We start from the raw sequence: 15,445 nt of genomic DNA on the forward strand, positions 1-15,445 counted from the left end.
CGTTCAAGCTCCAGGACTGCTACGGACATCGTAAAGTTCATTTCTTCATCAATATTACACTTATCAATCAACGTCTTTCCGTGGCTAAAATCACGAAGTCCGAACAACCACGGATCCGCACTGCCGAAGCTTTGAAAATGGAATCCATTGAGTACATCAATACCAGGACATACGAGTCTGCACCTTACCTTTCCATCTTATCTACAAAAAGGTTGTTCTATCCCGACGGGTGATCGTCGATCAGTGTTTAGAACATCCTTTCGTGCCACAGCTATAACAAAATGCTGTCCCACATCGACATAGCATGTGAGAACATCCTGAAACACGTTCCACTATCATCTTGCAGCCGGGGCAAGTCTGCCACCTCTCCCTGGCTGCAAGCGCCTTCACCTCACGCGCGAGCGAGTTCTGCTTGCAGTCGTCACCTGGGTGAGCTTGCTCCGTGCATTTCAAGCAGACCAGTGTATTGCACTTGGCGCACGTACGCTCAAGCTGCCTTGTATTTGTCTTCACTTCGCCCATGAATGCGGAACATGTCGCCTTAGGACAATATACCCGCTGAGAGGTTGGAATCGATGCTTCTATAATTTTCTCCTGGATCGCTTTGCGCCGTTCTTTGGGCAAGCTTTTGAGCAGAGGATCTACCGGGAGTAGTTGAAGACAACATTGCAATGGAAAGAGTTGTTCATCGCGGCACGCAGCTTCCACCATATCTGCTACGCACTGACGACAGAAGCGATGTGAGCATGGTGCGCTCAACGAAGTATATACGTCGCATATTTCTCCGCAGACGACGCATCTGCCACGATAGGGTGTTGGTTGGCTGTGATATCTAGTCGAATGCAATTCATGACTTACATCTCTCTCTCCTTCAAGGCTTTAGTTACGGATCTTGTCAAGGGTCGCGTTCTGTTCTCAGGTTTCGTCGTGTCTTCTCTGGGTTCTTCGCCGTTAACCCTGTGACCCATTCAGTTTTGTGCTCATTAGGCATGAAGGAACATACAACGAGAGGGGCCCTAGCCTTTGCATGGCTTTCTGGGCTTCCGTAGGTTCGGGAAGATCCTCTCCTCGCGCAACGGCTTCTGCGGCTCTACGGTCATCAAACTCTGCCTCTGCCAGTAATGCAAATTGCCCAAGCAACTCCTGTGTGTCGGGAATGATTGCACTTTGTTCCCCACGGCTACGCTTGGAGCTCGACCTAGCTGTCAAACGCAGAGTCCCCGTTCTCTGCAACGCGTCTTTCACACGGCCAGCGAGAGCGGATAGATTACCCATAGGAGAACCAGCGTCGCTCGAATTGGCTTGCCCACGGACTCGAGCACGGTTGAAGGTGTCTATATCTTGAAGAAGTAGTTCTGTTATGAGGACTTGTGTGTCGACGTCCCACTCGCCGTCGTCAGCAGGTGCAGGTCGTTTTCGTAGAAGAGCTGAGGCCATGTCTTTGGGGGATGAAGAAATGGAAGACACCCCCTAATCACCGAATGAGTGCGAGGCTAATTGTGCCCCTGAGTCGTTCTAGATGATATTTCATATGCGTCATCCACAATGGAATGTTTGGGGACTTTCGGCAAGTTGATCCCTTACCAAGAATACCACCTTGTTATCTGTTCAATTTAGGAGCTCCAATTCGCATCGGTTCCCCACCTGCATGTGAGGCTTTGTGCAATCATCGCTGTTACCTTAGAGTGAGGACAAATGAAGAAACACACGCGGTTATCCGGTTCGTTTATATCGTCCAATTTTCTACGTGTCGCTGGAAGCCTCTTATCTACCCTCGTAAGGATGTCTGAAGCGTTCGACTATCGTGAGTTCAAATATTCTTGCACCACGGAGGTAAGATTATCCAATATTAATCTCCCTTACGTACCCCCCGAGCACACGTCGACGATCTAAAAAACATAACTCCCAACACGTGGTGCCAGGGTGATATTTGTTGTCTGAAGTAATCCGGACTGCGGAACTCCAGAGAGCTCTGCATTCAAAGGTCGTTGGAAATGTGTGATAGTAGTGTAGGCCGTTTCTTTTTGCGGCGGCTGTTGCAGCGGCAATTGGAGTAAGGGTAGACCTTTCCGTGCCAGATGACACTCCTATCTGGCCACAGTCTTTGTCACGCTACCATCTTGACACGATTCCCGTTGTGTCCACACCGGCGACGTCCCATGAATAGTGTATCATTCTACTTTTTTGAAGTGCTTGCAGTGTACAGGCGGCAAACGTTCGGTGATAGGCTTCTGTTTAGCCCCTTTCTCCCGCGAGTCGACAGGGTATTTACTATTGTTTGTATCACAACTACTCTCCTCTGTCATGATAGGGTGGTTCTTCTTGTGCAAAGCAGGAGGCAAGTGCACTTTATCCATTGTCGACACACACGCACTTACATGCCCTTTTTGTGACTTTTGACCCTCGATTTTTGTAACCCTACCTCCGCAGGCTGACATATGGGCGTACTGAGCTCCGATCCTCGTGGTTGTGATATTATTAGGTTATGATGCCACTCGGCGAATAGCGACGGCACGGGGACAGAAGTCATGTGTCACAGTTATTTCCAAAGTTCAACGGTCGTAGTCAGTTGTCTTACCTAGCACCGGAAGAAGAAATCTGGAGTCTCACCATTCATCCAGATACAGCGACTCTAATCTCGATATTGCAATAGTAAGTATTTGACCTGCGAGATTATCTAAGATCGTCCACTGTTCGGATACGGTATGGCTTCATAAACATTGGTCCAAGGTTACCGTCACTCCGGCTCCGTCGGGAGCAAGGCCTAGCTACCGCAAGCAGGCTTCGAACTTTATGACATAGACTATACCGTCGGCAGGTGGATATCTCTTTCATATGCACTCCGACGGTGGACACCGTCGGTTTCTCTACTTCCACGGGTGTCTGGATGGTATATTATCGTCGCTCTTCAAGGTCGTTGGCCAAACCAACTCTTGGTCAACGTCCACTTCATGGATTTCCTCTCCACGCCTTATCTCGTCGCTACTATCTGTGCTGCTCTAGTCGTAGCATGTTCATTCAAGCTTCTTAGGCGCCCAAACGTAAGTCGAACGCATTTTAACAGTGATCAGGGATTGTTGAAGGTGTGCTCTGTAACAAGCTCCATCACATCCCTATTGTAGGCCACTCAAGTTTATTGGCATCGTACTGGTTCACGAAAGGACTCGAAGTCGACCGTCATCGGTTTGTGCAGGAGGGATACGACAAAGTGGGGGGGTCTTTTGTGTCGGTATCCGTGAGGATGGTGCTGACTGCAATAATTCAGTACAAGTCTGGAGTATTTAGGATCGCTAACTTGACACATTGGGTTGTCTGTTTGGACCGCAGTCACCTTGAGCACGTGGCGAGGGCTCCCGAAGATCACCTCTCCTTTATGGAGGCAGCGGATAACGTAAGTCAATCCCATCTTTCGGATGTTGGTTGTAATTCAATGTAGGTCACTGCAGATCATGAAATTAGAATATACGCTCGGCTTGAAGATCAGCGACAACTATCATATATCCATTATTCAATCAACTCTTACTCGCAGCCTTTCCGTTTTATATGCAGATATGAGGGACGAGATTGTCGTTGCATGCAACGAATACCTTGATATAAAGCACAATGGTCATTTACTGCATCACATCTAACTGGAAGCCACTAACGGCCGTTTGATTACAGAATGGAAAACCATCTCAGTAGTGCATGTTGCTCTCCAGATGGCGAGCAGGACAAGCAATCGGATGTTCGTTGGCCTCCCTCTTTGTAAGTCACCGAGTTGATGCACCGTGCATATCTTTCATTGGCCTAGGTCGTGACCCCGATTGGCTCGAATTGAATATAAATCTCCCTGGTGCAGTTGTGGACGAAGCAAGAATTTTGAGAGTCTTTCCTAATTTTTTGTTACCGTCCGTTTTTCTCTACTCTCTTTCAGTATGCTTTGCTTTACGCCGAAGTTGATAGACTGGCTGCAAAGTTTCTCGCCAATCTCTCCGGACGGACCTGTCGGGGGGTTACTTTCCTCGGTCCAGTAATTAAGGAACGTCTGCAACATATGGAAACAGAGGGCACCAACTGGTACGGTAAACCGGTGAGCCCCTGCGCTCGTTGTACCTTGGAAGTGCTAAGATCTGGTAGAATGACTTCTTGCAGTGGTGCCTGGATACTAAGCGAGAGACTTCCCTAACTTCACTGACCCAGCGTATCATCGCTGTTAATTTTGGTGGCATTCACGTTCGTTCGCTTATTTCCAATTCTTCTTTATTGATCACTTCCACTACCACAGACGACCTCGAACGTGCGTTCTTAATTACCAGCGGGACCGGCGCGCTGATTTCAGTGTGGTGTCTGTTTCCAGACTCTCTCTCAGGCGCTCTTACATCTTGCAGAACATCCACGACATGCACAGGCACTCCGCGAAGAGGTCGAGCTGGTTGTTAGTAAGTACGGGTGGACGAAAGAGGGTCTTTCGAAGATGCGAAAAGTCGATAGTTTTCTGAAAGAAACTCAGCGTTTTGACGGGCTTGCTGTTTGTGTGTATCCCTTTTCATCACTCCAGCTGGTCAGCTCAAAATTGTCAGTGGGCGTTTCGCGGAAAGCAATGAGTGACATCACACTCCCTGATGGAACCTTCATACCTCAAGGAACCTTTTTGGCCTTCCCAGCGTATGCCATGCATCGCGACGATGCAGTGTATGAAAACCCAAAAGAGTTTGAGCCGTTTCGATTTGCTGAAATGCGAAACAAAGAATCTGAGGGTTCTAGGCATCAAATGGTCGCTGTAACCCCGGATTTGTTATCGTTTGGCTTTGGAAAACACACATGGTAGGCACACAATTTTCCCACCTAAAATTACCTCCTCATGCACGTTATGCTGTAGCCCTGGCCGATTTTTTGCGGCTACTGCGCTCAAAACTATGTTGGCGCATGTTGTCATGTTGTATGACGTCAAGAGGGGAAATGATGAATCTCAGCCAGACACCTTGTACGCAGGGGATGCTATTGTGCCCAACCCCATGACCAAGATCATGTTCCGGAAGAGAGTCAATTGACTGCTGATTAACTTTGTACTTCGATACGCACTTCTCGTTCTTGTACGTTCCTAGCCCCTTCCAGGAGTTCGCCTTCCACTTTGAGTTTATTTCTCTCCATGACTGGTACTCTAGTCCCAGAGATGTTCTGCGTGGCCTCAAGGTCAGCATTCGACTTAGAGATGTGTTAGTTGTGCATTGTTTCCAATGTCTCCCTGTGAAGAGGTACAGCCACTCACAGCTTCTCAGCCGCACGCGTTCAAAGTTTTCTCGGATTACTACTGCCGGTATAGGTTTGCCGCAAAGTGACAAAGCACTGATGTTCGAAACTAGAGCGTTGATACCTCTGCTGCGGTTTTCCCCACCTGATATCCGAACCTTATACCCCCAGGCCAATTGCCCCACTGAATCGGATCAGTGAACTAGAGAATGAGCCGTCGTGAACGGTGGACACCCTGTGTATGGCTGGGCCATAGATACCCGACTGCAGTGATGAGAGCCAGAGTTCCGTTTATTAGACTGTCCTCTCAGACTTCACCTCATGAAATATTTGTTCCCTCGGATTTTTCCATTCCTCACGAGACCTTTTGGAGGCTTCGTGCGTCGTCCACCTGTGCCGACAAGATCACGATCAGGAGCTCAAAAGCCGCAGTGGTAGCCAAATTATCTACCAGCCTACTTTCTTGCCCATCAGTCATTGCCACCTTGGCTTTACGGTGATATTCTTGCCCCCTTTTCTTTTCCATCTTCCGTACAATGTTCTCACTGGTATCAGAGCTCTTTCGGCGACATGAAAATGTTACCACGATTATCAAGGGTGTTCGGTCAAAAAAGATTTGGAACACGTAAGCGTACTATCACGTAACCGCAGAATATTTCTACACATTCGACTCTCGCAATACAGGTTGCTCGATAGCAGTGCACTCTACGATCAGCCTAAGCATTTGTATGCTGAGAAATGAGAACTGTCCCAGTTGAAACACAGAACTCATTGATTGGACAGAGCAGATGTGGGCCCTTAAGATACATTTTCAATGGATCAATTATGTCACTAAATGATGAAGTGCGCTCAAAGTTGAGCAGCGTTCACACCGTGGGTCCGTGCGAGGTCCGTGCGACCCCTTTCTAGCTAAATATGGCAATGTACTTCGGCTAGTCGTTCGAAGCGATACTCCCAGCAGAGCATTTGGTATGTAACTCCTGATATAACCTGCAACGCGTCCCATTCCGCAGGCTACTCTATTTCCAAGTGGCGCACGCCAAGTACTGTCCGTATCTCCTGCATGAGCTCGGCCTTCACCACTGCACTGTCGGAATGGTGTGCTAGGCCCAGGGGTGGTCATCTCCAAGTCGTCAAAACCTCACAAGACAAAGGCGCTTTCCAGACCTGGACTCAGTCGACCGCATCTGGGAACAACTTTGAAACAACTGCTAGTGTGCCATCAGCTTCGTAATCGTAAGGTCACCATCACCCTAGCTCCCTCAGAAACCTGTACTGTATGGCCATTGCAGCTAGACTTCGAAGTGCACTGCGATAATCACTGTCAGTTCCCACCTTCACTGTATGGAGTCTGGAGGGTATAATACGACTATTGCAACGTTGTTGACCCAGTCAGCTCTTGGTTAACGCCCAGCTCATGGATTCCCTCTTCACGCCTTATCTTGTCACTGGTATCTGTTCCGCTCTAGTTGTAGCATGCTCGCTCGGTTTTCTTAGGCGTCCAAACGTAAGTCGTGTACGTCTTACTTGACGTCGGGTGTTGTTGAAGATGTCTACTGCAACAAGCTCGATCACATCCCTGTCGTAGGACACTCAAGTTTACTAGCATCGTACTGGTTCGGAAAGGGGCTTGAAGTCGACCATGATCGGTTCGTGCAGGAGGGATACGATAAAGTAGGGGGGTCTTTTACGTCGGTATTCGTGACGCCAGCACTGACTGCAAAAACTCAGTACAAGTCTGGAGTATTCAGGGTCGCTAACCTGACTCATTGGATCGTCTGTTTGCACCGCAGTCACCTCGAGTACCTGGCAAGGGCTCCCGAGGATCACCTTTCGTTTGACCATGCAACAAACAACGTAAGTCAATCCCACCTTTCGAAAGTTCGTTGCAATTCAAGGTAGGTCGATGCAGTTGTTGAAAATGGAATATACGTTCGGCTTGAAGTTTAACGACAACTATCAAGTATCCCTTGTTCAATCGACTCTTACTCGCAACCTTTCAGTTCTATATGCAGATGTGAGGGACGAGATTGTTGCCGCATGCAACGAGTACCTTGATTTAAAGCACAACGGTTATTCGCTGCATCACATTTAACTGGAAGCCACTAACGTTCATTCGATTACAGAATGGAAAGCCATCTCAGTAGAACATATCGCTCTGCAGATTGCGAGCAGGGCAAGCAATCGGATGTTTGTTGGCTTTCCTCTTTGTAAGTTGCTGAGTTGATGCACTGCAGATGTAGTTTTATTGACCATTTTTCCTAGGCCGTGACCCCGACTGGCTCGATTTGAATATAAATATCCCTCACGCGAATTGTAGCAGAACTAAAACTTTTGAAGTTTTGCCCTAGTTTTATGCTACCGTCAGTTTTTCTCTACGCTCTTTCGGTATTCTTTACTTTACATTGCAGTTGACAGATTGGTTGCAAAGGTTGTCACCAATCTCTCCGGACGGACCAGTCGGGGAGTTACTTTGCTTGGTCCAGTCATCAAGAAACGTCTGCAGCATATGGAAACAGAGGGCACCGACTGGTGTGATAAACCGGTGAGCTTCCGCGTTCATTATGCTTCAGAAGCTCTAAGACCTGGTAGAATGACTTCTTGCAATGGTGCTTGGACACTAAACGGGAGACTTCGCTAACCTCATTGACTCGACGTATGATTGTCATTAATTTTGGTGGCATTCACGTTCGTTCACTTATTTCCGATTCTTCTTTATTGATCACCTCCACTACCGCAGACAACCTCAAGTGTGCGTCCTTAAATTGCCAGTGGGACCAATGTACTAACGTTGGCGTGCAATCTCTCCCCAGACTTTCTCTCAGGCGCTGTTAAATCTTGCCAAAAATCCACAGCACGTACAGGCACTCCGCGACGAGGTAGAGCTAGTTGTTAGCAACCACGGATGGACGAACGAGGCCCTTTCGAAGATGCGAAAAGTCGATAGTTTTTTGAAAGAGACTCTGCGTTTTGAAGGTAGTTCACTTTGTATGTATCTGCCACCATTGCTCCAACTGTACAACTCAAACACTAATTGCCAGTGGGCCTTTCTCGGCAAGCCATGAGTGATATCACACTCGCTGATGGAACCTTCATCCCTCGAGGGACCCTTTTAGCCTTCCCAGCATATGCCATGCATCACGATGGCGCAGTGTATGGAAACCCAAAGGCGTTCGAACCATTTCGATTTGCCGACCTGCAAAACGAAGGGTCTGAGGGTTCTAGGCGTCAGATGGTCGCTGTAACTCCTGATCTATTGTCATTCGGCTTGGGAAAACACGCATGGTGGGCACAATAATTTCACAACAGAGATTTTCTCCTCCTCATGCGTGTTATACTGTAGCCCTGGTCGGTTTTTTGCGGCTACTGTGCTCAAAACTATGTTGGCACATTTTGTCGTGTCGTATGACGTGAAGCGGAAAGACGATGAATCTGTCCCAAACACCCTGCGCATGGGAGATGCCATTGTGCCCAACCCCATGGCTAAGGTCATGATCCGGAGAAGAGTCAATTGACTGCCATTTACCTGAGCACAAGAACTACTGGCTGACTTGTCATGTGTGTTGTTGTATTGTATTTTCGACTTGCTTTCACGTTTTCCTCGTTGTTTCTAGTATTTGCCTTCCACACTAGATCTATTTTTCTCCGTGAACGTGGTACCAGAGTTCCGGAGATGTTCTACACTTCATGTTTCGTGAGCATATACGCAATTTACCGCGACGTACCAACGTCAAGTAAAATCTTGTGCAGATAACAATCGCTTTTAGATAAGTGGCTCATCTACGGCTTCCTAGATTTTTGGTGGAGATAGCCAGCTGATCAGCGCTGACAATGTGGAAGAGGATGTCATGTCCGACAGCGACAATAACCATGAAACGTGCGATAGTCACCGTTGATGACTATGCAGGAAAATTCTCTGAAAGATCCTTGCGGGGGTCGTTTCGTATCCAATGCTGGTGAGAGACGATCAAATAGTATGTCCCAGGCAAAATGGAATTGGGGGTTCCATGAACCCGACCCGGGATTAGTGGCCTCTTCTTCATCTAAAGCAGACTCCTCTAATGATGATATTGACGGTCGTGAGTCCGACTGAGCAACGACCGACGGACCGATACCTACGCTCAGAACCCGCCCGAACAAAGCGAGATCCCCAACAGAAAGGATATTAGAGTCCTTGAACACGAGTGCCAACATAGTTTGCCAATTGTGGTTTGGCAAGAGAGCTTGCAGCTTCAATGTCAATGCAACCTTTTGCAGTGACCAAAACGACTCCTTTTCTTTCGAGAAAGATATTTGACGGTTGTGTCCAGCGCCTTCGCTATCCACAGTACAGGCGAATTTTGCACTGCGTCGGTGGCCAACTGGCAACCGCTCACCGTGCTCTCTCTCACGACTTTTTCTCGCCAATCTCGATCCACTTTTTCAATACTTGTTCGTAGCTCACTGTGGTCGACACTTGAGTAGTGGAGGAGCCCAAACTGGGAAGTGGTGTCTGGCAAACGAGGTCTGAGGAGACCCGAGCAAACGACGGCTGTGAGCCCAAGCAGACGGGTGAAAGGAATGTGGCGTCCTTGACCCGACTCAGAGCCTTGCTTGTTTGTCGATGAATCACTTGTGGTTGTCTGGAACGACCACCGTTCCGGACCAGATGGCCGTCTCGCGCCGGTATCAACGCAGCGGACGAGACCGGCACCAGTACAATGCTATTGGCGCTTCCCGTTTCTTGCCAACTCCCTCATCATTGTCTGATCATTGCTTCTCCCCAACTTGGGTCTCTTTCGGACGGACGGTTTTTTTCCTTATTCGTACAGCGAGCGTCACGGTATGGTGTGTACGAGCTCTGTCACCGTTCACGGATCTCAACCATGACCCTTCGTTAACTTGGGCTTTTGTAGCCTACGTGGTGAGCGATGCGCTACATCATCGTAGATGCATTCTTGGAGAGGGAGAGGCAAATACAAAATGGAATGAGCGAATCTCAACTCAACGTCTTCGAGAAATGCAGAGCTCCGCGGATGGACTATTGCATATTATCGCATCGCTGGACGACAGAGGTAACCTACGAAGAAATGGAGAGCCTCACAAAAATAGAGAACAAGAATGAGATACGCAGCCGGAGCGGTTATCAAAAAATCCTTAGGTGCTGCGAGCGGACCCAGTGCGACGGTCTTGGGCTACTGTGGATCGATACGTGCTGTGTCGACTTTTCGAACGTTCCGGAGACCTCCGATGTCATCAATTCTATGTTCCAGTTGTACCAGAACTCGAAATATTGCTATGCTTACCTCCATGACACTTCTGTCTTTCCGACAAGACGCGACGACAAGATGTTCGGAAGGTTCGATGGATGGCCGGAGTGGTTCTCACGGGGCTGGACACTGCAGGAATTGATAGCTCCGGAAAATCTTCGATTTTTCAACAAGGACTGGGAGTACGTCGGCGATAAGCGAAGTTTGGCACCCAAGTTGGCGGAAATCACAAAAGTTCCAGTCCGTGTTTTGAGGGATGGTCTCTCTTCATACCATCCTAGCGCCGCTCAAGTTATATCCTGGGCTGCTGACAGGAGGACTTTATGCGTCGAGGACCGAGCATACTCATTGCTAGGTCTATTGGACGTCAACATGCCGGTATTATATGGGGAGGGAAAGAGAGCATTCCTTCGTCTTCAGCTAGAGGTTATGCGGATGTCAAACGACCAGAGTATCTTCGCATGGAAGCACAGCGTGACCTGCAGTGTCCGGTGGACCGGCGGTGTGTTAGCTGATGATCCGATCTTCTTCAGAGATTGTCACGACGTCATCAAGATGGAACCGAAGGAATTCTATGAAGGGCTTTCACTTTTGTGGGAGTCAGATGCAAAAGGACTCGTCACCAGCCAAGGAGACGAAGGAATTCCCGCATTCATCGTTACCAATGGAGCGATCCAGATACGTCTTCCCCTTTTACCTTACTACGGCTGTCCGTCAGTCTTCTTAGCGGCATTGGCGTGTCGCAAGGAAAATGACCCACTGCCAGTGACCATTGGGTTAGCAAGCTTTGCATCCAACTATTATAGATATTCCGGTGCAACTGGACCCCTGCAACTACTTCCCCAGTACCGACAACTCTCTCTGGCATATCGAGGACAAAGGTCTCAGGCCATCACATTCAAGCTCGATGACAGGATGGTCCCATATTATGGTTTCACTCGCACTGATGTGCTCCCAGACGGGGAGTCACTTGCAGGCAATTCCCTCAGACTGTCGGACACCAGCCCTCTTGCGATAGTAAGCTATGTCAATAGCGCCGTCAATTCTTCCTTCGCTATCGCATTCGGTTTCTGCTTTGGTCAGGACTGGGTACACATTATTTGCGACGAACATGAAGCGATCGATGTAGAGAAGGTGCATCGCAGAGTATGGAATACAGGCGCAGAATATGCCCGTGTTATGTCTGAAGTGCGCTTTGGTAAAAGGGGCCGGCCTCACTACGCGAAACATGAGCCACTCCCTTGTACCATTTGGACTGTGAAAGTTATTTGTGGAGGACTTGAGGATTCGAGCGATCGCAGAGTTACAGTCGACGTTATTCCACTCCCAGGAGGTCATTGGAAGACGCACGAGTGGGAGCCTGTATATGTGAGTACATATCTGCTCACATTATGAACAGGGCTGTGCTAATTTGCTACATCTAGGATATTGAAGATAATATCCATATGCCCTGCCTCATGAAAAAGACATCTTGGATCGGTGGACGCTTTGACAACCACACACTGCTAGTTGGACTCGATTCCCAAGGTGTTTGACCTTGCTCATGCTCTGCAAGTGGTTGAGGTGAGTTGTAATGCATATCAAATGCGTATACTCTAGTTCCACGAACTTCATGAATGCAGTTAGGCGACTATGGCATTATCACATCCGATACCAACGGCATGGGCCACTTTGAACATCGAGGCAACATCTTTGATGACTTCAAGTCACACGCTCATGAACTTGGCATAGACCCGGATGATCCAGACCTCATGCCTGTGGTGCACACGGTTCATGCTCCTTACGAAGGTAGCGCACATATGACAAGCAATGATGTGACGACAAAACTTATCAGTTATGACGGTGACCCTCGGGTAAAAGCCGGGTTGACTTTGCGCCAACCGAGAGGTCTTTCACTCCCGAACACTCAACCTATCCTTATGTTGTTAAAAATGCTGTCTACTCGGAACAGGAACTACTCGTTAGTGACAACGGTTGTGCAGTGTTCAACATGCTACCTCACCGACGACTTCAAACAAAGGATCAACTCAGCAGTGACGCAATACCCCAAATTTTGGCAGAATTGTAGGTTTTTCCGTCAGTGCCGGTCCGTTGGTTCTTACCTCTTGGATAAGATACCACATCGGACCTTTACAATGTCTCCATCAATCTACATACCATTACTCCCTTATACATGGTCTCCGATCCCTGGATTTGGTGCAGACGTGAGTTGAACGCAAAGGTGGTAGAAGAATACCGAAGAATCAGGTGGGTTTGTCATTCGGTCGTATGGTTGATGCTACATCCTTTGGTATTTAGAGAACAGTTTAGCATCATACAAGGCCACCTGCCACGACATCGGGAGGACCTAAAGGAACCAGCGTTCAAATTCTTGAAGGATATGTTTGGTGTTGAGCATTTGGAACGTGTCGTGAGTGCTTGTCTTGTCCGGGTATCTACTAGTACACGGGCCTAGAAACCACCAGGTCGGCGATATAACCTTCTTTGAATGGCTGGCCTCGTCTTTGCGTATGGGCAAATCAACAATCTCAGAAGGTGGGATTGATCTGTTAAGTCATGCTTATCCTTGACATATGGTTGTAGGGATCGTGCCTGGTTCACCGAAGCGATGTGTTAAGCAACTAGTGATGATGTTACTTCAAGCAATGAAAGGGGTCACGCATGCGTTCCAGATGCGCCAGTCGTCAAGGGTTGTGGAAATGATGTACATGACAAATCCGATCATGACAACCCTTGGTGCGGAGGTAAATGGCCCAGTTGCTATCGTTAGAAATCCACGTTCTTATGCTGTTGAATAGTTCCTTGCTGATATCAGTACTACATTCCTTGGAGCAAAGGACATACTTGATGATGTTAAGTCGTAAGTAGTTGGGACTACTTCTGCTGCTTGTATGATTTAATGTGCTGCAGTGCAGACAGACGAGAAAGAAATAACTGTGAAACTAAACATTGCAGGTGAGCACAGGTATCGAAAACACCGCCTGAGAAGAGCTATATATATGCGTAGCATCCAATCGCTGGTGGACGAGATTATGGCTTTGCAAACGCAATATCATAAATCAAAGGATGACGTTGAACGACTGGCTCTGGAACAAGATATCGTTGGCACGGTACGATGGATTGGTGATGTTAATGGCTTGGGTGACAATCTTCTACAGATCTTACTGGCTTGCTATTATGGAATATCTTCGGAGATCCAGCAAACAATCAGGCAGGAGAGCCCCCTCCTCACTTCGTCCTTTCGGTTGTACCTGATGCAAAACAGGTTACAGATGACGTTCTGAGATATGAGACAACAGACACGTCAATGGCTTTGCCAGAGAGGAAAGAACGTCTCAATGTAAGCTTTTTCTTCGCGAAATAGACTATAAACCATGCTTAGCTCGCATCTTCCGCATCAGTGTTTACATTTCGTTGGAGACATCTTCGAGGATGCATTCTCTGGCGCACCACTTGATAACCACTTTCACTTGCGATGGTATGTACACCATGAACAATCTAATTTGAGGTCGTCATATGAAGCATCGATTCGTGTCCATTTTCTAATCAAGCCCATGGCCAACGCCAAAGCAAGGACATCAATGCATAAGCTCTACCTTGCCACTCGTTCTGGATGGGATGTCAGAGGGACTGGCAGTATCCAACTTGATTCGCAAGGCTCCTTCCCGGGTGATACGTGAATATTTCATGTACGAAGGACTTGATGTCACCGCGGCCAGGAACTGTGCGTGGCATGCATCAAAATAATACCGCTGCGTAAGTATAGTATTTGTCAATGTTACTGCAATACTACAACAAACGTTTCACCACACTTACATACGTATGCACTTACTATTACACTGTTCGCGATCGCCTTGCTAATTTAGCCGCCCGACTGAGTCTGGTACAAAGCCTCCTCTAGATACATTTTGTCATTCTACGTTCCCGCCTTCGCATCTACTTTGGCTCTGTGTTTCCGGGCCGCGTTGGTCTTCCGTACTGATGGGAAAATGCAAAATCATAGCACATACCGCCACAAATGAGCTTCGCTACCGTCTGGGATATCACCGAGAATATCTTACAAGACCTTGGCGATTTTATGCACGTCTCGGCAAAGAGTCAAATTAGATCAGGAACTTCATATAACTCTGCGTATTAGAGGTCGTCACTTGTACGAGCAATGATTCCAGTGTGCTGCATTCCTATCTTGCTCGGAGTTTCCATCTCGTTATACAACAGCGATTTGACAACCCGGAGGGTCAGATGGCATCAACGAGAATGACAGTGTCAACTCTCCATCATTGCCGCTTGCCTGACCTCAAGGGAGATTCCACGCTTGCACGCCAAGATCTACCCGCATGACCATCAGTGAAAGTGATAATGCGATTGTTTCTTGTCCACACTTTCCCACAATATCTTCTTCCAGTGCTCGCCATTCTCCATCATGTCACTCGTTTTGTGGCATTCTTCTTCTAGTGTGTTTATCTTGCACCATACTGTATATATAATGGGTACTGTGATGGGTAAGACTGCAAACCAACCCGAGTACTAAGCATGCAGTGTATTCCATAAATCATTTATCTTCGGGAGGGCAGAAGTGATGTCTTCGATGAACTACTCGTCCGGTGACTGGGTGTGCAGAGACCTGAAAGCTGATTAGAATACGTACCCCAAAACCGAGGGTGTTCACTATTGGATGCACTTCTCGGACCACCATAGCCACTGATTCACTAACGAACAACCAGCTTATGTGGTGTTCCCGGCGTTTTGTTGAGCTCTAGGTACTCGTATCACTAGGCAGTGAGTCCACTTGTAAGGACTGTTCCACTAGACTCCTTACCGGCTCTCGAAGGTAATGCCAAAGCGCTCGAAAAAAAGTCATGTTGCCAGCCTGGCAAATTTCATCTGTCGACATTTCGAATGTCCTGGAGACCTCCGATGTCATCATTTCTATGTTCCAGTTGTACCAGAACTCGAAACATTCTTCC

General features: G+C 47.9%; 5 protein-coding genes across 5 annotated transcripts; 4 read left to right on the forward strand and 1 right to left on the reverse strand.

The window, feature by feature from the left end:
• Nucleotides 1-240: 240 nt before the first annotated feature.
• Nucleotides 241-1,437, reverse strand: F5J12DRAFT_763912 (uncharacterized protein; the record flags this gene model as incomplete). The annotated part of the gene is made up of 2 exons (XM_051742161.1): nt 241-869; nt 957-1,437. The coding sequence occupies 2 exons, from the start codon at nt 1,435-1,437 to the stop codon at nt 241-243; spliced, it is 1,110 nt and encodes a 369-aa protein (XP_051603900.1).
• Nucleotides 1,438-2,951: 1,514 nt separating this feature from the next.
• On the forward strand, nt 2,952-5,030 carry F5J12DRAFT_889369 (cytochrome P450; the record flags this gene model as incomplete). Its single annotated transcript, XM_051747321.1, has 12 exons — nt 2,952-3,041; nt 3,101-3,208; nt 3,266-3,391; nt 3,447-3,606; nt 3,661-3,744; nt 3,791-3,864; nt 3,914-4,069; nt 4,117-4,212; nt 4,265-4,276; nt 4,337-4,511; nt 4,560-4,803; nt 4,859-5,030. 12 exons carry the CDS (start codon nt 2,952-2,954, stop codon nt 5,028-5,030), a joined length of 1,497 nt encoding a protein of 498 aa, XP_051603901.1.
• Nucleotides 5,031-6,646: 1,616 nt separating this feature from the next.
• On the forward strand, nt 6,647-8,882 carry F5J12DRAFT_961399 (cytochrome P450; the record flags this gene model as incomplete). The annotated part of the gene is made up of 12 exons (XM_051749943.1): nt 6,647-6,736; nt 6,796-6,903; nt 6,961-7,086; nt 7,142-7,301; nt 7,356-7,439; nt 7,495-7,545; nt 7,641-7,774; nt 7,822-7,917; nt 7,970-7,981; nt 8,043-8,217; nt 8,271-8,514; nt 8,573-8,882. The coding sequence occupies 12 exons, from the start codon at nt 6,647-6,649 to the stop codon at nt 8,742-8,744; spliced, it is 1,452 nt and encodes a 483-aa protein (XP_051603902.1). The 3' UTR covers nt 8,745-8,882.
• A 985-nt stretch (nt 8,883-9,867) lies between these two features.
• Nucleotides 9,868-12,270, forward strand: F5J12DRAFT_398310 (uncharacterized protein). Its single transcript, XM_051739231.1, has 4 exons — nt 9,868-10,051; nt 10,125-11,846; nt 11,903-12,041; nt 12,101-12,270. The coding sequence occupies exons 2-3, from the start codon at nt 10,140-10,142 to the stop codon at nt 12,011-12,013; spliced, it is 1,818 nt and encodes a 605-aa protein (XP_051603903.1). The 5' UTR covers nt 9,868-10,051; nt 10,125-10,139; the 3' UTR covers nt 12,014-12,041; nt 12,101-12,270.
• A 403-nt stretch (nt 12,271-12,673) lies between these two features.
• On the forward strand, nt 12,674-14,304 carry F5J12DRAFT_808218 (uncharacterized protein). Its single transcript, XM_051744710.1, has 9 exons — nt 12,674-12,725; nt 12,777-13,013; nt 13,062-13,222; nt 13,277-13,338; nt 13,389-13,433; nt 13,486-13,588; nt 13,637-13,690; nt 13,741-13,818; nt 13,880-14,304. The coding sequence occupies exons 2-9, from the start codon at nt 12,989-12,991 to the stop codon at nt 14,156-14,158; spliced, it is 807 nt and encodes a 268-aa protein (XP_051603904.1). The 5' UTR covers nt 12,674-12,725; nt 12,777-12,988; the 3' UTR covers nt 14,159-14,304.
• The last annotated feature ends 1,141 nt before the right edge of the window (nt 14,305-15,445 follow it).

The sequence above is a fragment of the Pisolithus orientalis genome (genome assembly GCF_024613125.1).
Source record: "Pisolithus orientalis strain OTSU chromosome Unknown F5J12scaffold_4, whole genome shotgun sequence".
NCBI classification, from domain to species: Eukaryota; Fungi; Basidiomycota; class Agaricomycetes; order Boletales; family Pisolithaceae; genus Pisolithus; species Pisolithus orientalis.